Source organism: Malaclemys terrapin, chromosome 12, assembly GCF_027887155.1.
Source record: "Malaclemys terrapin pileata isolate rMalTer1 chromosome 12, rMalTer1.hap1, whole genome shotgun sequence".
NCBI classification, from domain to species: Eukaryota; Metazoa; Chordata; order Testudines; family Emydidae; genus Malaclemys; species Malaclemys terrapin.
Genome location: NC_071516.1, coordinates 17,940,826 through 17,963,203, shown reverse-complemented (window position 1 = coordinate 17,963,203; position 22,378 = coordinate 17,940,826). Strand labels below are relative to the sequence as shown.

General features: G+C 45.5%; 1 protein-coding gene across 2 annotated transcripts in view; it reads right to left on the bottom strand.

Moving 5' to 3' along the window:
- PREX1 (phosphatidylinositol-3,4,5-trisphosphate dependent Rac exchange factor 1) overlaps positions 1–18,512 on the bottom strand; it is a 219,720-nt gene extending 201,208 nt beyond the window's left edge. For both annotated transcript variants that reach the window (XM_054045980.1, XM_054045981.1), the window contains exon 1: positions 18,119–18,512. In XM_054045980.1, the coding sequence (XP_053901955.1) occupies positions 18,119–18,271 (153 nt within the window). In that variant the 5' untranslated portion in view covers positions 18,272–18,512. The remainder of the gene's footprint in view (positions 1–18,118) is intronic.
- Between the last annotated feature and the right edge of the window lie 3,866 nt (positions 18,513–22,378).

Here is a 22,378-nt window from a genome sequence, read left to right as displayed (position 1 = left end):
CCCACAAGGCAAAGCTTTGTCAACCCGAGCTGCTCGCCAGCTCAGAATCAACTTGCAGCTGATCATGTTAACATTTTCTTCCTTTAAATATTTGACAGCTGAAAAAAATTGTCTTTCTTCGGGGAATGTTTTGTTCTCTGTGTAAAACTATACAGAGCTATATCCTGCTTGGCAAACGTACAAAAAATAAAGTAATAGAATAGAAAAACCATATGCAACTTCTAAGATTGTAATACCTAGACTTGCTCACAGCTGAGTTTTTATAGGGCACCATAATAATTAGTGAATAGCAAAAGGCTTTATTAAATGCTTCCATAGCCATCCATCTGCTTACTCCAGTAATCTCACAGATCTCCTCTCTCCCTTCCTACTCCTTCCATTCATCCAGAATCAACCTCCTTTCTGGTTACTTTTAGTACAAGAGCTTTCTCCTCTGTTGCAACTTCATCGGTTCATTTTTCTTTCAAAATCTCTCTTCCCCTGCCCTCTATCTCGGAATGATGGTTACTTTGGAATGTCCTGCGTATAGTGTCGGTACTGATGGAGAGCATAGAAAAGGAGGAATGTGAGAAGATGTAAAAAATGTGTGGGATCGGACTTTCTTCCTTCAGAGCTTGTGCAAAGGCTTTGCAGGCCACTGGACAGGCAAGGGTACGTCTGGAGTTTGGGTGCACTGGAAAGCTCAGATTCTCAGCCTAAAGAGAAAGCAGCAGGCCCGGCCCAGTTAAAAGCCCAGCTGCATTTTAAACCAGAGCCTGGGACATGAAATTCTGCATTTGGTTTTGTGTCCTGCAGTGCAGTATCAGCACAGTTCACCTCATCCTCCAGGCTGCAGTGACTGATGACACCTGCTGCTATTTCCCCCGGAACACAGCTTGTGAAGATTCTAAATATAAAGGTTATCTGTGCTTAATCTGTACCCCAAGGCAGAAATTCAGCCCTGTGTACAGGGCCTGCATAAGGCTCTATGCACCACATTAAGGGCTTAACAGGACTTAAATGGTCCAAAGGGACTTTGTACAAACCCTGTGCCCTGCGGTGTATTTCACCATCCAGGCAAAGGTTCAAGAGAAGAGAGCACCTTCCTGCCCAAATGGCCTGCAACACTGATTTGCTCTGTTCAGCTCAGTTCAACTGTTCGGGCCACTTGGCCTCTCAGCTTCATTTGGCTAATAGCCATGCACAGGCACGGACAGGGAGCTGTGTGTGTACTATAGGAATGTTTGCACATGCAGTGAGTGCCTTGTTTATATCTGGAGGCAGCATAGGGGCCAAGTTCTGTGATTTCTGATCCACCCCTTTTCTGTTTCTCTTGAAGGATCACGCCTCCGTCAGTTGCAAGCTTACAGCGGACGCAACTCTGAAGCTTTCCTGGGAAATGTTCCCCTGTTGTTCTTTCCTTTTTCTATTGACTTTTCAGTAATGTACTCGTACTAGAAGAGGTAGGGCGTACAACAAAGTGAGGTTGAGCCGTTATCTGCTTTCCATTCCCGTGTAGAGTTAGGCGGGGGGGTATGCTGTGTATCTTGTTTACGTACACAGGGATGTCCCCTGAATCCTCCTGAGAGATCTCGATGAAACATTCATGGAGGTACTCTGCAATCCACTGCCAAAGGTTTCTGGGGAGGACTGCCTTATTTTTTCCGCCGCGGTAGGACACTTTCCCATGCCACTCTGGGATCACTTTGGCAGACACCATTGCAGTAAACAGGTTAGTGGCATACGGGCCTGGGTGGCTTTCGGATGCCAGCAGCATCTGTGCTCTCTGTGCCTTTGTTACCCTCAAGAGTGAGATTTCAGCCAAAACCACCACAACCTGTCGAAAGCAGTGCCAGCATTCAGTGCCATTACCCAATGCTTGTTTCATGCAACTAAACAACCAACACACAATTCCTAGCAGGCCCCATAACTTCAGGTCCGGGAAGAGCACAGCCCACTACACCACATTACTGTGGCCACTGGCTGCAGAGCTCCATATTGAGCTCTTCTAATAGCCCTTGTGCCTGGCTTAAAACGCAGCAGACAGTCACTCCACCTCAGTCCTGCCTGGCAGGAGACAATTAATGGCCCCGCACATGTGTGTTAAGACAGCCTGGCCCACTGTGGATTTTTCAACTCCAAAATGATGTCCAACTGATGTCCGAGAAGCAGCACTCCACTGTCTGCAGCTGCTCCGTGAATGCCACCAACAACTTTGACTAGATTTTTGCTAGCTACCGGAGAGCGCAGCATTTTTGCAAGATCAAAAGTTTTACAACCTTCTGTATCTGCCCCTTCAAAGGAAAGGAGAGGGGCTACCCTCACCACCCAGAAACAACACTCCGAGCAAATGGCTCCAGTGAGGTGATGAATTCAAAGTAGTCAGGTTAGGCAGCGAATCCCATAGGGCCAGAGGCTCTTTCCTGCATCACTGAAACTCACCCACCTAGCTGAGATAAGAACGCAGTAAAAGTGCAGACCCCTTATTAGCACTCCATTCCTAAGCCTTGGGCCCCTATCAATTAGAGTCCCCTCTCAAGAGCAGGGAACTCCCATCATTATCCACTCCCCTCACCCTCACAACCCATTCCAGAGACCCTTGGAGTTACCTTATCCAGGCTGCTGGAAAAGCCACAGCACAACTTATTATGCCACTCTCTGTCTTTCCAGACAAGCATTTCCCTCCTTTATCCTATCAGGGGTCACCAAGAGTTACCACAAGAGTTTCCTAAAGCAATGCTAGTGGGCCTTTAACAGCAGCCACGCAAAACGGCCAGGATGACAGCGCTAGCCTTAGAATGATTTATCGTGGACAACTTGATGTCTCAGGGGATTTAGAGTTTATCTCTGGGCCCTGCTTCAAACCCAGCCCAGTTCCATAGTTAACATCTGTTGGCCATGCAGTGGCCCCTATGTAAAATGGGTTTGGTTTCAGTCTGTTTCATGTCCACATCATGTTGGCAGTCTCAGCAGTGAGGATCAACAGACATAAAGACCGAGCTATCGTCTTCTCTGTAGAAGTCGTCCCTCCTGGGCAGGCCTGAGGCACACTGGCAGAACACTCTCAGAGCTGTCAGTAGTAGCACTTATGGCAGACGTGTGCAGGGTATAGCAACTGGAAGGAGGTGGGCTTGTGCCACTCAACCCATATAGTCCTGCAATATCAAGTGCTTCTGTAATGCCAACAGGCCCCGGTCGCCAGTAGGTGGGATTGAACCAGGGGCCTCTTGATCTTAGTGCATGAGCCTCTACTGCGTGAGCTAAAAGCCACCCGCTTATTAGCTAAGGCTGTAGAGCAGACTCATTTTATCGCTCTCTCTAAGTGGTCTCGGTGCCACTAGACGGGACAGAACACCACACCCAGGATGCCACACCACACACTTCCTCCAGCACTCTGATTAGTGCAAGCAAAACATTTACACATGCATCCAATTGCATGCCCAAATCAGTTAACTGTGCACCTAACATGGGCTATATGGAGCCTTGGAAAATGTGTCCCTAAACACTGGCAACTGAACAACTGATGACTCACAGGGGGAAAAAAAGTTCCAATTGTCTGGATGTAAAGCATAGCCCTCTCTTTGTCGAATTCAGCTTTTGGGGCCAGCTGAACAGCAATTAGCCTCTGTTTTTGCAGGGATAAATGACAGTGCCTGAAAAAGTGGATGTGCATCCATTTTACATAGGCAAACTAGACACTTTGTGAAGCACAATCCAACTTGTCTGCAAAGATCAGGGATCTGCAAGTGCAAAACTGGGAGTGCAAAAATGGAGGCCAGCTTGAGACAGGGTGAAATTTCACCCTCTGGGCCACTGAAGTCAATGGAGTTACAGCAAGGATGAATCAAGCTCCTCTGTGTAGTTGATATGGTCCCTCAGTAATGACCTGCTGCAGGAAGTCGATAAGCTCCAGTCCACTAAGCAACCAAAGGCTTACATGAACATAAATGATTCCACAGCTCAACACTCCACGCCCTCTCCAACATCGCCTTGGGAAACCTGGCCTAACCCCAAAATGGCTGAGGTGCAGAAATCGACTGCCTTTTCCACAATCAAAGCAATAAAGGAAGTGGCGGGCTGGAGCTATTCTCTGCATTGTAGAGTCAGGCTGCCAACCAGTTCATAAGTCCCTGAGCTGCAGAGTGGTGCTGGGGAAGAGGGGTCAGACCCTGTCTTTCTGTCATCAGACTTCCAGTGGCCTATCAGAGCTGCCAGTCAGCCGCTGGCAATCACTATCTTATGGCCTGACATCTGGCTATCAGCTGTGTAAGCAGGGGGTTATTCTCCTAATGAGGAGGGCTCTGCATTTCCCAGCGGAAGAGGGAAGGAGCACAGCCACAGGGCTGGCTGTTTTCTCTCACTCTGGTTTGTTGGCATCTGCAGTTCAAAAGGTTCCTGAGGCCTCACCAAGAAAGTGGCTTCTACAGCGGGGGAAGGAGGGAGTGATCATCAGCAAGGCATTTTGGACAATGACATCTCCCGGGGGTTCTTTCGCCATCCAGTTCTGCCACCAGGTCTGACTCTCCCTAGCAACGTGACTCACTCACATCCACAGGAGGCAAGGCTGAGGTCCCAGTCAGGCCTTTGATCTGCAGCTAGATGAAAGTTCACGATTCTGTTCAGGTCACAACTACAGTGTTGGATGCACTCGTGAGACCAGGCCTCAATTTATGGTCCAGAACGGAATGGGAGAGCTGCAGAGGCAGCAAACGCAGCCCCTACATAAAAGCACTGCTTCTTGCTTTGTGGGTGATTAAGAACTGACATTGTTGGGCATTTCAATCCTCTGCCCCAGTCTCTGACTGGTAGGGGCTGGGAATGTTGCACTCATCCCCAGGAACACTTCAGATACTAAAAGGCAACCCTTGCAAATAAATAAGGAGTGATACTAAGGGAGCTCCAGGAGGGAATTGTAGTCCTAGCCCATGCTCTGGGGACAGAAGGATGGTTGCTTTAGTGTGAGCTGGAGTACAGAATGTAAATTACAGGGAAAAACTGGAAATGGATAGACAGGAACCACCCCAGCCCCAAAGGAAGAAAACAACAGTTAAAATCCAAGATGATGACTGTGCCCTGCCGCTGCTTTTTAGCTCTTTAATCCAACTGGCCTTCATGTGCCCTAAAACAGCACCACCTAACTGATTATATTAATGAAGGCATTTAACAATTCTGTCAATTCAGGGCATTTAACAGAAATACTGCTGTGTAAACACGGATTAAGTGTCCCACCACAATACAAAGAGGTTGGGAGTAAGCGGGCAGCACTAATGAACTGCACATTCTTTCCTGTCATCCAAAGCACAAAACAAAAGGCTCTGGCTTTTTCACAGCTGAAAGTCGGCTGAGGAGGAACCATCATGTCATGTAGCCAGAGAGGGGGGAAGAGAGAGAACCGTCTGTGACGATTACAGAGATTTCACTGACAAGACAGATTTTTTTGCTATCATGAAAACTGTTACTAGCAAATCAAAAGTCTCTCCAAAATAGTAGCGTGTGTGGGACCCACTGGCAGCCAAGCTCCTCCCTGCACCTCCCGCTCACTGGCGGCACACCACTGATCAATTTCTCCCCGCCCCTTCCCCCCCCCCCCAGTACCTCCTGCCCGTCGCAGATCAGCTGTTCCGCGGCATGCAGGAGACGCTGAGAGGGAGGAGGAGCGGGGATGGGGTGCGCTCGGGGGGGGGGCGGAACTGGATGGGAAGAGGCATGGCGGGGTGAGGGTTTGGGGGAAAGGGTGGAGTGGGGGCAGGGCCTGGGACTGAGCAGAGGTTGAGCACCCCCGGGGAAAGTTGGAAGCCGGCACCTGTGGTTTTATCTGCTAATCTCTAGAAGGCGCAGGCAAGAACTCAGAGGTCAAATGAGGTCTCTGCAAAACTTCTGCTCTTCTCTGTTACTGGATTTAATTTTTGTGATGGGGAAGGTGGTGATGGTCCTTGATGGAGGTCAAAGCTATGGAGAGTAGCAGAACATATCTGAGCCATCAATGCGTTTCAGCTGATTTCTCCACTGGCAACCCACATAGACCTTCTGACACTGGACAACAGATTCCAAGAGCCACAGCAGTTATATCTCATATTTGAAAAATGGTTGTGACGGCTGCTGTGAGGCACCTGCCAGCAAAAAACCCAGCTCAGATAAAGAACCTAGCTCCGAGGATGAAGAGAAAAACCCAAGATGTCAGTAGGGACAGGGAATTTCAGAAACTACCCTTGTTTTTAGTTTTCTTGTATTTTCTTCCAATTGCCTGAAGGGAAACAACAGGCAGGCACCAGAAATTATTTATTTTTTAGCTGCTACTTTGACAGGTTTCACCTGTCACCCAGACTCATTTGGATGAGTACAGACACACTTCACTGGGGAGCACTCTGCTCCTTAAAACATCAAATATTAGGTTTTGCAAATAGTACTGAGGGCAGGTGAGACAAAGACAAGTACAGTTTAAGGAGACGACCTTGAAAAGGGAACCCAACTTTTGCAGATGTGCTTTTCTGACTACATTTAACTGTGGCTGCAAATTCTCCCATTTCAGGGTGAAATCTTCCTCCCCACTCTGGCCCCTTCATGCCAGATGGAAGCAGAAAAAGGCCTTAAAAGTCAGGGGACGATTCCTCCGTCACAGGCCCTGTGGGTTCCTCTGACGACCCCTCTGCAAGCCCTGGTACAGGAGGTGTGCTGGGGCGGGGCTACAGCCCCATAGTGCTGCACACATTCTGCACTGGGTGATAGCCCATAGGGCAGACCCAGGAAGCTGCTGTAATATGGACAACCCCCAGACTAAGTTACACCAGGGTCCCTTCAGTTGCCTTATCCCCTTCCCCCTGGGCTGTGAGATCTATGTTGTGCCTAGCAGCACAACACAGAATCTCACCCTGTATGTCTAAGTACTAGAATGCTGCTGCAAATCAGACACTCACACATCTACAATGCTAGCACTGGCACAAGCAATAAACTGTCTTAAAATTGTAGGTGCAAAATCTGTGCCCACAAAAATAGAGTAGGCCTTTTAAAAACATGACTGATTTGCTATGATATATATAAAAATTACAGGATCACATAGCCCACCCAATATGCATCACCTCTGCTCATGGAACACAGCAACCGTAACCAGTTTAGGGCAGGAGATGAAGAATAATAAGCCCATTTGAAAGCATAGGAAAAATGTGATCCCTCTCGTTATCTATAGAAAGCAAAATATTCTTAATGGATAACAACAGTTTCCCATCATGCGAAGCCAGGAATTGGATGTTCCCTGCCTTCAGCCATATAGGCAGAGGTGTTCACTCAAATCATGTGCCAGGGAAGGAAGCCAGAAGCATCTTCACTATTAGTGGTTTGTTTTATTTTTCTATCCACATGTCCTTTCCTGTCAGAGCCCAGGGTCTCTGCCCCTCACTTGCACTCACCCAGCTGCTGGGCTGCTTCTGCAAAGGAGATTAGTTGCACAGGCACCAGAATGGCGGGGAAACCATAGAACTATTCTCTGCTCCCTGCCCCCTTATAATGACACATGATCAAACCACTGGCATCCTTGTAGCGAGGGGAAGGATTGAATGGCAAAAGGGCAGATTGCTGGTTACTGCAATTCAGGGGAGGGATAAATAATGGTCTTCAGGCACACAGCAGAACTATATTCAGCTTAGACACCTTGATCTGTGGAGGTGGCGAGCACAAGGACAGTGGGGTTGAGATAAACCACAACAAGGGTCAGGAGTGCATTGGGCTGCAATGAACCAAGGAGAACAAGAGAAATGACGGGTTAATCCCCACCAAATTGGCATATCTGGTAGTGAACTGGTGACAAATAGACTGTACACAACAATTAGTTCAGGGGTGTTTTTAGCATGCAACGGTCCCATGGGCTATATGCAGCTCAGTAGAATTAGGGGTTCCAGTTCTCTTTCCTTGAGTCCTGTTCATGCAGGAAGGTGTGGTAGGGAAGGGTGAGCTGGGCACACCCCCTTACATCACACTTGAGATGGCATCTCAAGGGCAGGGCCTGCTCTGTTTGGTCACTCAGATTAAGAGGTGATGGCCTGCTCTTCAGAGGTGCTGAGCACCTATAGTTCATCTTGCCTTCAACTGGAGTTCTGGGTGCTTAGTGCTCCTACAAATCAGACCCTGAGTGAGATCTTAGGGCTCCATCCATGTGCCATCTACTGTTTATAACAGCAAATAAAAAATAGAGAGTTTTCCAAGCTGCATTCTGTGAAATAACCCCCATCCCACACACAAATATAATCATAGTTTAAGTGTCCCTTTGGCTGACTTTTTGGCTCCTTTTGGACCAATCCGCAGTCCCCAATGTCATGAGCTGAGCAGTCTGAGATCACTTCTGGGCAGATTGTAGTAAACAGGGTAGGATGTATCTGGTCAAATCTAGGCTCTGCGGTAAGGCGGGGCTCTGCTATTCTATCCATCATGTCTATGCAGTAAAGGAGACTTTATTAGAAAGCAATAATAATACATAGTAATTACACAACTCCCTTCATCCAAGACATCTGCAGCACCTTTACACATCTTAATTAACAAAGTCTCACAGCACCCCGCAAGGTAGGTATTATTCACCCCATTTTGCAGATGGAGAAACACTTACCAAGATCTCAGATCAAGTCATTAGCAGAATCAAAAAAAGAACCCTGGATTCCTGGTTCACAATCTCCTGTTCTAACCCTTTAGACCAGGGGCACTCAGTAGGCAGACTGCGGTCCAAATCTGGACCCAGATGCTTTTGAACGAACCGCAAAATCTTTTTTACTTATTTACCTATTATCATTATTGCTATTGCTGTGTGGAAAATATTTCTCTGGAGTCTGCCCTTTGTCTATACCTTGACCAAGAAATTTGAGTCTTGACAAAAAAAAAAAAGGACTACCCCTCCTTTAGACTATATGCTGTTGCCTTCCAAGCTATGCTATAGAAGGAGGGTGAGAGGAAGCCACTTATTGGCACATCGAAACAAGTAAAAATTGTAGGGATCTCTCAGCTCCATGACACATAGAGAGCTCAGTGTCATTAACATCAACATGATTCAGCCTCTGGAGTACCATGCTCTGAACTACAAAAGATGAGTTCCATAGGAGGCACTGGAAACATCTGAAAGGCATGAAGATACCATGGGAAAAAGCTAATCCCTTCCATTGTCTTTCTCCTCCCTTTCAGACATGCTAGTGCACACTTCAGAAGTACACCTCTTTTATCCTTGGTACATCAATTCAGCAGGAAGGAGAGGGGAGAGGGAGAGGTAAGGGGAATGTTTTATCCTATCCGTTTTTCCTAATAACCCTTTCATTGCTGCTAGGACATTATTAGCCAGACCTTCAGCAGGAGAAAACTAGTGGAGCTCCACGGACTTCAACTGAGCGACCCTGATTTATATCAGCTGAGATACTGACTGAAGAAGAAACAGGTGTTGGCACTGGGGTGGGTTGGTTTGTCTGTTTTTAATTGCTTTTGTTTCATTCCCTACATTCCGGTTGCTTTCTGCAGTGGAAAATACAGACGGCCTCCAATGGCTCAGCCACTGCCTACAGTACCCAGAGTGATTTGAGGATTTATCTTTAAAACACTACAGCAGCACAGCTGCAGTGCTACCTACAGCAACAGGAGGGATTCTCCCATTGCTGTAGTTAATCCACCTCCCCTAGAGGTGGTAACTAGCATTGTCTACACCGGGGGCTAGATCTACACAGCTATGCCTGTCAAAGGTGTGGATTTCTCACGCCCCAAGTTTTCAGTATAGACCAGCCCTGAATCTCTCCCTCATTCTCTATCTGTTGGTTTAACTGCGTCAGTCAGAGGGGGTGAAAAATCCACACCCCAAGTGGCATCACTGAGCTGACCTAAGTTCTTGTGTAGACAATGCTAAATCGATGGAAGAATTCTTCCATCAACCTAGCTACCGCCTTTCAGGAAAGTGGATTATACTGTCTACAGTGTCTACACTGAACCACTACAGTGGCACCACTGTAGCATTTTAAGCCCTAGTCCTTAACAGTCAGTTTTGCTGGGAACTTATCCAGACTGGAAGGGAGGACTCTTCTGAGAAGGGAAATCTCTTTAACTAACAGAATGAAGTATTGCCAACCCCAAACGTTCAAGCACCATGAGTCAGGCCCCTAAAAAAAATCATGGGATTTAAAAAAGAATAATACACTTGGGAGTTTTTTCTTTTGCCTTCTTGAAGAGGGCTATTGCTTCACATTTTCAAGCTTTTCTCCGGAACCTGGAGGGCTAGAAACTTTTTTTTTTTTAAATGAAAGCAGAGATTCCCATGTATTTATACAACTCCATGAGCTGGAGCTTTAAAAACAATGCTGAATATGAGACTCTCTCTCAAAAAAAAAAAATCGTAAGAGTTAGCAACATTGAGAATGGTAATGATTTTCAAAAGGAAAATAAATAAATCTGAGTGCCTCTCACATACACTGTAGCAATACATAAGCACGTGGCGCTGATCCCCAGAAACCAGAGGACAGCAATGCTAATTTAGATCTTTTCCCAGTGAGTTCCTTTCCCCACTCCCTTTAGCTGCCTTAGAGCAAAGAAACAACAGTTACCTAAACCACAGGGTACGCCTTCCTGCAGGCAGAGCTTATCTGCATCTACTGAACCTGAAACAGGCGTAGAACAGGGCAGGACAGGAAATCATACCACACCTCTGAGACAAATGTGTTTTCTTGACTCTGAACCCCAAAGCACTGATCCTGAATGCAAACAAGCTGGTGAAAATATGAAAAACACCTCTGCCTGTTACCTCTTGAGATGGGTGGAGTGCAGAATTCAGAGATACCAGATTGATTACAACGCAAAGCAAATAACAGAAAATACTACAGGGTACAGAACAAAAATATTTTGAGTCTGTAGAATGTGGGCTAATTTATGCGATGGCATGTGTCCTAACATATCACATTTACACAAATGATAAGATGGAGAAAGACGTCTAGATTCTATCAAAAAAGATTGTATAATACTTTGATCTAAAAATAGATCAGGTGCAAATACTTACCCTACATGAAACCTGCCTTAGATAGGGACAGTCTAACTTAAAAATTATTCTCATGCCACCACAATACACACAACAGTTGCTCATAGTGACCAGAAAATATATTCTGTCAAATGTTACAAGTTAGTGATTTGACTTTACAAAGGTGAAATCTTGAGCCTGATTTTCATACAAGCTGGGCACAACTTAGCCATATATCCTTGCAATTTCCTGATTTCAGGCACAATTGTGCTAGCTACAAGCATAAGTGAGGGCTCAATGTTTAGTGAAGTCCAAGGTGTATACAGAAATGTGTATAGTACAATAGGTTACCTACATAACATTTGCAGTGGGAGATGGGGTTCATGCAGTTACGACAGTTCCACATGCAGATCAGATGTTTACATTGGCAAACTGGCCGAATGAACACGTAAATAACGATTTCTATCTAACTATTTGTGGGCACCAATATTTGGTTTGCTCTTGGAGTCATAGTAAATGAGCATGCATGGAATTGCAAATGCGTTTCTAAGATGGCTTTCAGGTCTCCCTTACCAAATATCTGGCCCTTCATAATTGCAATGCTGCAGCTTTGATTAGGGATTTTTGGAAATGAATATACAGAACTCTAACAAACACAGCTTTCTTGTTTTCTTTGAATTTGGTAGTGAATTTTAGTGCTGACAGTGCTGGTGAATGAAGACTTCTCTTTATCCACAGACTAGGTACAGCATGAACAATCAGTTGCACACATACAAAATGGGAAATGACTGCCTATGAAGGAGTACAGCAGAAAGGGATCTGGGGGTCACAGTGGATCACAAGCTGCATATCAGTCAACAGTTTAACACTGTTGCAAAAAAAGCGAACATCATTCTGGGATGTATTAGCAGGAGTGTTGTAAGCAAGACATGAGAAGTAATTCTTTTGCTCTATTTCGTGCTGCTTAGGTGTCAACTAGAATATTGTGTCCAGTTCTGGGTGCCACATTACAGGAAAGATGTGGACAAATTGGAGAACGTCCAGAGAAGAGCAACAAAAATTATTAAAGGGCTAGAAAACATGACCTATGAAGGAAGATTGAAAAAAATGGGTTTGTTTAGTCTGGAAAAGAAAAGACTGATCACGATTTTCAAGTACATAAAAGGTTGTTTTTACAAGGAGGAGGGAGAAAAATTGTTCTTCTTAACCTCTGAGGATAGGACAAGAAGCAAGGGACTTAAATTGCAGCAAGGGAGGTTTAGGTTGGACATTAGGAAAAACTTCCTGTCAGGATGGTTAAGCACTGGAATAACTTGCCTAGGGAGGTTGTGGAATCTCCATCATTGGAGATTTTTAAGAGCAGGTTAGACAAACACTTGTCAGGGATGGTCTAGATAATACTTAATCCTGCCCATGAGTGCAGAGGACTGGACTAGATGACCTCTCGAGGTCCCTTCCAGTCCTATGATTCTATGAGCAATAGCAGTGCACAGCCAACATGCCTCAGCCTCAAAGACAATAGCCCAGTCTCAATGATCTATTCCATTCTTGGCCTCTCTGATGGGAATACCAGCAAGCCTGCCATAGTACCAACTGAGAAGGTGGGTTTGGAGTGTACCCAGCTGGGCACTGGATTGAGATTATCATTGGATTTTCACATAAACCTTTGATCACAGCTTTTTATTTTGTCACACAGAGCACAGGACCTAGAGAAGCCTTTCCAAATCACAGTGAAGAAAGTTAAATCAGGCAGCAGTGAGGGAACGAATTAATTGAATCTTTTTAGGTTCTGGAGACTCTGAAAATTCTTATGGTTTACGATCTCAGCCGACACCAAGGATAAAACTCTCTCTCTGAAGCCCATCTTATGCCACCGGCAACTTTCAGTAAAGTTCCATTAGCCTTTGACATGTTTTCCATTTTATCTCCTATTTGATCAATATTCCTTTAACTACATTGGCATCCTCAGATTTTCACTTTCTCCCTCTCAAATGCCTCACTGATGGTTTAAAGAGTTGTTGATGGAAACTTTTGGTCCCATCTATACCACAAATGGCTTTAATGAACTTATACTAGTGTGAGTAAAGTTAAGTTACTCATGTGTGTAGGTATTTGCAGAGTAGGGTCCTGATCGTCTAATGCTTTACGCTATGGCTATGTCTACACTATGAACTAATGTGATTCCCAGCTCATGTAGACATAATCATGCTAGCTCTACTCGGAGCTAGCACACTAAAAATAGCACTGTAGCTGCACTGGCATGAGCAGAAGCAGCATGGGACTAGCCCTACTGAGTACAAACCTGCCTGAACTCCTTGGGTATGCATGCAGCGTGTATTGTTGCTGCTGCTACCACTGCCCAGGCTATCCAGCTACACTACTACTTTCAGTAAGCTAGCTAGCCCTGGTGAGCGCTAGCACAAATATGTCTAGGTGAACTGGGAATCACACCTCTAGCTTGTAGTGCAGATGTAGCCTTACATAGCAGGATTCTTGTACATTGCAGTACCATGCCTGCTTAGGAGTATGGAGCAGATAGGCAGATAAGAAAGGTGGTACAACAATACACATCCACATTCATGATCAAATCCGTAGCCATAGTTCAATGGTGGGGGACAGCCCAAAAGAAAGCTTTGACTTTTTATTCAGGGTGGTAGCCCTAAGTTTAAGGAAATTATAGGCTTTGCAGGCTCAGAAGGATAGTTAAAAGGACATTAAAGGGGTGCTATTGATTTAGGATAGGTTGAAATTCTAGATTTTGTTAAAATAAAATTCCTGCAATTAAAGTGAATAGGAGCATTTTTGTGAGAACTTGAAAAAAATGTGATGATAAGTTGTTGGTTTTATATAAATCTCCCCGTCCAGGATTCTGAAACATAACATAATGCTACCTTCTACAGGAGTTCCAGAAACAAGACAAGACAGGGACAAAACTGGCTGGAGACTCTTTTCATTGTCCAAAACTCAATGAAATGCAAAAAGTTAACCAACGGCTAATTGGTGAAAAATTCATTAAATATTTTATATCTTGCCAGATTGAATAATTTTAGATTCTAAAGTATTATCAATAACACAGAACATTGGCATTTCACGTATATGATTCTTTTGGGTCAGTTACTTTAAAAATGAAATATATTTTATTTAGATACATAAATAGTTGAGGCTTAACCCCTTAGATCAAATGCCCCTTTCAAGTACATCTTCTTATTCCCCAGGAGAAAAAAATCCAACAGTTTTCCATGGTGACTGTCACCGTTCTTGTTGGAAACCTAAAAGCCGCTCCATTCTATAACTTCCTTGATGTCCACTTGACTGAGCCATGGAAACAAAATAATGGCCATAGAATCTTTTATACAAAGCAAATAAAGGCTGGGCCTCTGTGTGTATAGGGACCCCTACCTAGCTTAGGGGGAAAAGGTCTCTAAGCACCAAAAAAACAAAAATCCTTTCCCTTACTGCTACATGACCATATACAAGTCTTTCTAAAAGAGATAAAAATGCTCTTAGTTACTTTGATTTATTGGCAAATCCATAACATCAAATACCCATGAGATTCTTTTACATTACCAGGGAAGACAAGGAGGTTGCTGGTAGATGGCTGTGTCAACACTGTGAATAAACCCATAGAATTGTGTTGTTTGCTTTTTAAAACATTGTTTATTGAGAATACTAAATGAGAACTGGGGCTTGAATGGTGAATGTTTAACAGGGGGCACAGACTCCCTCTGCCTAACTTCCTTCTAGGGCCATCTGTGTTGTCCTTATTTAGGAAAAACTCCCACTGATAATTTTGCCTGAACAAAGATGGCAGGATTTAGCCCTCTTGTATTTATCAAATTCATATTTAATGATAGTAACCAAGAGAACTGTGCTCCCCCGGCCCTTGTGTCTCTCCTGTTAATCACTGACGGGAACAAGTTGGCCTCAGACAAGGAAAATGAGTTTCTGTGGGTTTGAACAGTGAGAATACTGCACAGACTTTTGCTCCAATTGGGCCAATAACTTCTAATGCATATAGAAATCCACTTGATGACAATAAAATTCACAGCATCCAGTGAAGCCTAACATGTTCCTCAACAATACTTGAATGTTAACTGGGTACGTCCCTCAGAATGGCAGCAGTTTATGCTCACTTTACACAGGGGTAAATGACTGGTCACACACAGTGCCGGGCAGTGGAGGATCAGACCGACAGGTAGGAAGTAGCAGTTCTTAAGCAATACTATCAAAGGACCAAGAGAAAAAAAAGGAAAAAGAAATAAAGGCATTTGTACTTGGGAGCACAGGGTCATCTCTTGTTTTTAATAGAGCCATAGGGCAAAATCCTTGCCCTACAACCCCATGCAATCCCATTGACTCCACAGAGCGTATTATCCTAGATGTTAAAGATGGAAAAGACCAAATGGGTCACTCCTCCATCCCCTGGGAACCAGTGCAGATTGTTCCCTGCACTAGAGTCACAGTCACAGAGTTTAAGCTCAGAAAGGAACATCAGATCATCTAGTCTGACCTCTTGCATATCACAGGCCACTAAACACTGCCCACTCACCTCCACTCCAAGCCCCACAACCAGAATTAGACCAAAATATTACAGCTCTCATTTTTTAGTGCTTTGTGCAGTCAAGTATTGAAAGTACCAAGTCATGGAACTTCTACAACTTCCCTGGAGAGGATATTCCACAGGCTAATAGGATATTCATTCCTAATCATCATCTTAATGTTTCACCCCATTACTCCTAGTTTTACCCTCATGCTCCACACTACATAATTCTTCTCCCTTATAGGTGCTCATGCCATTCAAATATTTGTAGGGGGCTGCGTAGGGAGTAGCCAGGGCAGAATCTGACCCATAAAAACTAGGCCCATAACTCAGAAAATCATCCTTATTAGGGACAGAACTTAAGCACTTAAACACATGTTTAAAGTTAAGCACATGCTTAAGTGCTTTCCTGAATCAGGACCTACAAGTGGAAAAGACCTGTTAGGACATCTAATCCATCCTCCAGGCCTGGATTCAAATATCATTACTGCAACTCAAACTTTTCAGTGGGGTAAGATTATATTGTAACAACCAAACCTCCCAAGATAATACCCAAGCCAATCAACACCCAGCAGCAGCCAGTGCAGCACAGAACGATGGTGAAAGACAGAGACTGCCTGCTGCTCTGTTCTGAAATGTGGAAATGGAATAAAGTGCCTCTGTCAATGTTTTCCCCCTTCCATTACATAAGGCATAGTAATCGCTACTGCTGTCTTGAAAACTAATGACAATAAATAAATTTGCTACTTTTTGAAATAAATGAAAATCCCACTAATGAGACTGAACAGGCATTGAACTGTACATGTTGAAGCTAAAATACACTCAGCGGGATCTTGCCAGTGACTGACATTCCAGCCTGCAGATGACAAAATTGCAAATTCAGTACTTAGGACAGAGGAGTTTTTCCTCTGAGTTTTTTGTTTTGTTATGTCTGGGGCTAGGGGCCGTTTTGCAACTTGTAGCATTTTAGAGAAGCCTGTCAAACTGAAATAGAATTGTGTTTTTGAATTAATCAAACTGAATGTATTTGGGAGCTTTCAAAATGTACAGACTCTTCCTGTGTTCAACCATTTGTGAGAGAAAAGGAGGATTTAAGTAGGTCCCAGCTCATAAAGCAACTACAGTCTTTTCATTTATCTTTTATGTTAGGCAATTTGCCACTTAGGAGATGCTGAAAAACCCTTCAGCCAAACTGATAAAAAAAAAAAAAAACCAACAGACAAACCTGCCAGAAAGGACAACTGAGAAAGGGTTCAGGGTATAAGCCAGTTAGATGAGTCCAGAATTGAAGACCTGGCTAGCAATCCACCAGAAAGAAAATTTCAGCCCTCTCCAATCTGTTAGAGGTCTCTTCAGGGATTCCTCCTCCAGCTTTGCATCTTGAGCTACTGCAATCAGTGTATTTAGTCTCTCTCTCTCTCTTTTAATTATATCCGTTATCTAGTGACTTTTAGTGCAGGCTCCTCTGGTTATTTACATGAACGATTAAGCCTTTTAACAAAGTTACACAGGAGTGTGGTGGCATGCTGATGAATTCCAAGTCCAGATTTCTACACTCAGAAAGAAGGAAATGGGAGTTTTTACTTCTGAACTTGTCCGAGGATAATTTCAGGGGAAGGGTGTAATTGTCCCCGCATGGACAGACACACCCTGACCCAATCCCATACTTATGTTTAGCGTTAAAGTAAAAAACAGGCAACGAGGGGGAGAGTTTCTATCTGGGTGTAATAGACAGTCACTTCTCAACAACAGCGAAACTAAAGCAAAAGCGAACCTCCCCAGAAAGGGACGCGACTCATTTTTTTACAGGTCCCCGTCATTATCATACAAGACACCAGACATGAATCCCCTTCCCGCTCTACTCCGGGCAGGAGAGCAGAGTTCACTGGGACTGTGACTGGGGGCTACAGAAGGAGGCATTTAGATCACTTTGCATTAAAGGGTTTTCTTAGTTTAAACCAAATTCTGCTGCTACTAGCAATGCTCTTTCCAAAGCGCTCGCATGCCTTCCCCCCACCACACACGCCCACCCGCCCCCGCCATACACACGCCTCGCCGCCCCCCACCAAACACATACACCACACACACACACATACAGTCGTCCCCCCCCAAACCGCCGCCCCCACCACACACACACGCCCCCACCACACACACACACCTCGCCGCCCCCAACAAGCACATAAACCACACACACACTCGTGTACCCCCAAACCTCTGCCCCAACACACACACACACACACACACACACACACATTTAACTGCACAATCCGCTCAAGTATTGTGAACACGCCTCTGCGTAACTATCACGATAGGCATCCTGTAAAAACCACACCGGCAAAGCTGCAGCGACCACTGGGCGCACTTGCGCCAAGTGCCCCCCTGTCCCTGGGACCCACTCGCTGCCCCCCGGGGGAGAGCGCATACCTCCTGGGCACCGCACAGCAGGGCTGCATAGGAGGCGCCCACCCACGTGCCCCATGGCAGACCCCAGCTTGAAACTTACTGTGTCCTCCCAGCTGCCCCGCGCCGGTGCCTTGGGGACCCCCAGGCTGGACGCGCCGTGCGCTCAGGCTACCCCCCGCCGGTGCCCATTGGAGACCGCCCCCCCCCCCCGCGCCCTGCACCCCAGCACTCACCGACTGCAGGAAGCGCAGGGTGCCCACATAGTCCCGCTCCGTGCTCAGGATCTCTACGAGGACGCAGAGGCGGAGGCGCAGCTGGCGGTCCGAGTCCTTAGGGCAGCCGGAGGGGTCCGGGGCCGTGGGGCCCCGCGCTGGCTGCGCTTCCATGGTGCTGTCGCCTCCCTAGCCGGCTGCGAGCGCTGGTGCCGCCTGCTCTTCCTGCTCCGTGGCCGGCTCAGGCTCCCTCCATCCCCGTGCGGTGCCTGGCGCTGCTGGGCACGGAGCCTCCAGTGGAGTCGCCCCGGGAAGGGAGCGCTCCGTCCGGCTACAAAGTCCGGCTGCCCGGGGGAGCTCGGCTCCGGGACATGGCGGGGACAGCGGCAGCAGCGCGCGGCGCGGCCAGCACTGAATGGAGCGGGGAAAGGGAAGCCCCAGCGCCAAGGGAGGGAGGGAAGGAGGCGGGCGGGGGAGAGGGAGGGGGCCTGAGCCCAGCTCCCGAGACGAGGGCTGCAAGCAGGAGGGGGGGAGAGAGAGGGCAAGGCGCAGCCAGTGGTACAAGTGCAGGGAGAGGGAGACAGACACACACAGAGAGACTGAAATACACACAACTAGAGCCACAGACAGTCAGTGTCCCCATAGATACACATGGAGCGAAACACACACACAGACTAGCCAGTATATCCACAGAGACCTACAGCGAAATAAACACGCAAACAGAGAAATACACACAAATACACGGACACACACACGCAGCTACACAGAGAAATACACATAGGTAAAGGAATGTGTGCGCACTCAGAAAAATATACACACACGCTACACACACACACAAAGAAATCTGTACAGACAAACACACACCGAGATAAAAACACACACAAAGAAATATACACACCGAGAGGTACACAAATATGAAGAGAGGGATAAATATATGCATACACACAGATTACAACAAAAATACACACAGACAAGCAAATACAAATATACACAAATACATAAATACAAAAGGCAGCACTTGGCGTACACGGCCACATACACATGCTTGAAAAGAGATGACGCTGAGCTGACACACTGATAGACACAACTACCCCGTCCCCATATATATATGCAAACAGATACACATATATACAAACATACACACTTGGAGAGATGATCCATTTAAAATTGTGACGTTTGACGTGTTTGTGGTTTGGTCACACACTTTTCCCATGGCAGAGCACAGTACACAGGGAAAATACTTTCTTAGTGTGAACCAAACAAAACGTGACGCTTTAGAAAAAACAGTTGGTCAATTAGGGTGACCAGACAGCAAGTGTGAAAAATCAGGACAGGGGGTGGGGGGTAATAGAGGCCTATATAAGAAAAAGACCCCAAAATCGGGACTGTCCCTATAAAATCAGGACATCTGGTCACCCTAGGTCAGGTAATTGTATGTGCAGAGTGGATCTGGGCAGGTGAGCCAGGTCATAGCACACACAAATGGGACAGACCCTGAGCGGGTGCAAATTGGCATCGTTCCCATTGACTTTAAAGGAGTTCTGTTGATTCAATGTCTCAAATGGCTATTGAACCATAACAAAGCAGTGTAACAGCCCTGCAGTCTCCAGGCTGCCAGTGTTAATACATATTTATTTCCCTTTTAAAAATATTTTAACATCTCCAGGGAAAAATAATGAAAGAATGAAGAAATGTTAATGTGAGCTATTAATAATTAATTATGAATTATTATTTATGATTTTATTGATATTACCACCAGAAGAATGGAGGAAAACTTATTAGATACATATTTAGGATCCATCTAGCTTATCTACAAGCCAACCAAAATGGTCATTACCTTCTTAATTTTAACAGTAAGCTTTTGTTCTTCCTAGAGCTCCTTTATTCTAACCTTTAGGAACATTTTCTGTTTAGAAGCAAAAAATGATGCCAATGAAAGATACACCTTGTCATCCTGAGGTTGATTTAGGGTCCATATCATATTACATGAAATAAACAAATCTATTCAATAAAGACACAGTTGAAGTTGGCTGCAGATTTCTGGTATAACTGAGAGATCTAGGATGTTTTCATTCCTAGCTGGATGACAATGTCCATTTTAAGGAGGTGGGGATTGTTCAGGGGGAATAGGGGGGATATGTTGGTTTGAGAGGTTGCCTGCACAGTATGAAAACATTTGTTTTAGTTTAATATCAAACACACACATGCACAAGTGCACGCAACAGAAGGCCAGATCCTTAAATGCTGGAAGCCCCCTTGTGCCATCATGGTGCCACAAGCGGATTTAAGGCTGCGCTAACAGCAAAGCAAATCCCCAAGCAACGTAAAGTGAGGACTACACCACCTACTCATAGTCCACCACCATAGGGGCTGTCCCAGAAGGTGGAGGAGGTTTGTCTAGAGTCCTTCTGTACTTTGGTAATCCTGGGCACGTGTAATGGCTCCTACAGGGGCCTTTATGCCTGGTGTAAGTTGGAGCAGCCCTGCAACTTGTTCCAGCAGCCAATCTGACACATGGCTGTCCTGGGATTGGGTGAGGCAGAAAAGTGGCAAAAAGTCATGAGTGTCCCATGCTCTTCCTCAGGTGTACGAGCAGTGCTCTGGTGCAACAGAAAATGGAGCCCAGAGTGTGCATTAGAGTTAGCCAGAAAACTGAATTTTAATTCTGTGAAAATATTCACGTATTCAGACATATTTTTCATCCTGAATCCTAACAAAAGGCCAAAAACTCAAAAATGTTTGCAACACTGAAATCCTACAATATTTCATTTTGGACATGCAGTTTCTGAACAGCAGCAGGGTAGGGGTGCAGCTTTGGGGATTTTGAGCTCCCTTGGACCCCTCAGCTGCCCTCTTGGAGGCCTGCAGTGGAGCCAGGGACCCTGGAAGCTGTGGCAGCTACTGATTGGAACTGACATGACCCTGGATGTTTTCACCACAGCCCACCACTGAATAGCAGCCATGAAACTGTGGAGACTCTCATTATCAAGTTAACAACAATCTGGTCAGTTTCATGACTGCTCTTAAGTATTTGGCAGCGGTGAAAGCCTTGGAAGTGCCAGCTCCCAAATGAAAGGTTCCTGGCTCAGCGGTCTGCCAAGAAACCAGGTAGGCAAGCTGGCAAGAAACCAGTCAGGTTCTACGGAACTCTGACTGGGGTCCACCAGAAGACCATTGAAAAAGAACTGTTTCCACAAAACATTTTCTACCAAAAATGTTTTGTCAGGATTTTGCCAACCTGCTTTAGAATGTCTATAGGCAGGCAGGCAGACAGACACGTTTTATGTCTTGATACACTGCGACACCACAATCTGCCTCCATAATTGTAATATTAAGAGACCAGGCTTTTCTGAAGTGCATCGCCCCCAAGTGTCAGTGCTCACTGTGGGAAGAAAGATGTAGAGCTCCTATAACTCTATAGGCAGGCGGTCTGAGAGAAGAGCAGTAGGGGAGATGGGAAAGCAACGGAAGTACTGTAACACTGCAATGCAGGTCTGAGCCATTGTCAAGAAGAGCACAGTGGGAGATGGGAGAACAGCTGCACTGCAGGCCTGAATGTGGCGGTGTAGAGCAAGCACCGTAGAACGGATCTGATAAGACCCTCAAGTTAATTGCTCTTTCCTTCAAGTTTGATTTAATTTAACCTTATGTTTCTGTCTCAAAGTCACTGCTACATTTATTTATTTATTTTCCTGTTGCCATAAATTAAATACCCTCAGATACTTTTTCTGTTCCAGGCAAATGCCAGGACCCAGCCTCCTATTCCACACATAATTACAATCACAATGCTTCCCTCTGCTTCTTCTGCCTGGGAGCTAAAATCCCCAAAGCTGCGCCCCCACCCTGTGGCTGAACCAGAAAGTTGGTAACTTGAAAGTTGGTAGTTTGCCAACTTTGTCTCCTGTGTTCACCTCAAAAGTGAATTTCATTTCCCTTTAGCAAATGCTGATGCAGGAGAAAATCACGCTATCGATGCAATGCTATCTGAGCAATATTTAAACTACTATTTAATGTGGCTACCTTTTTTGTTGATGCTGCTGATGAACTACCCAGCTTCAAAGACTTTCCTGATTTAGATGCTAACATGGGGAGCAGTGCTGTGACTGTGTCCTTACAAAGCTATTACAGTTGCTAAAGGGATGTTACCTGTGTCCGAAAAACTCAAAGTGCTAATAAAATGCTTTCATTCTGGAATTTTAGTCACTTCTAGAGTATTTCTTATGAGATGTTCATGTTAAAGTTTTGGGAGAGAGTTACATTTCATATGGTCAGCTGCGCTGG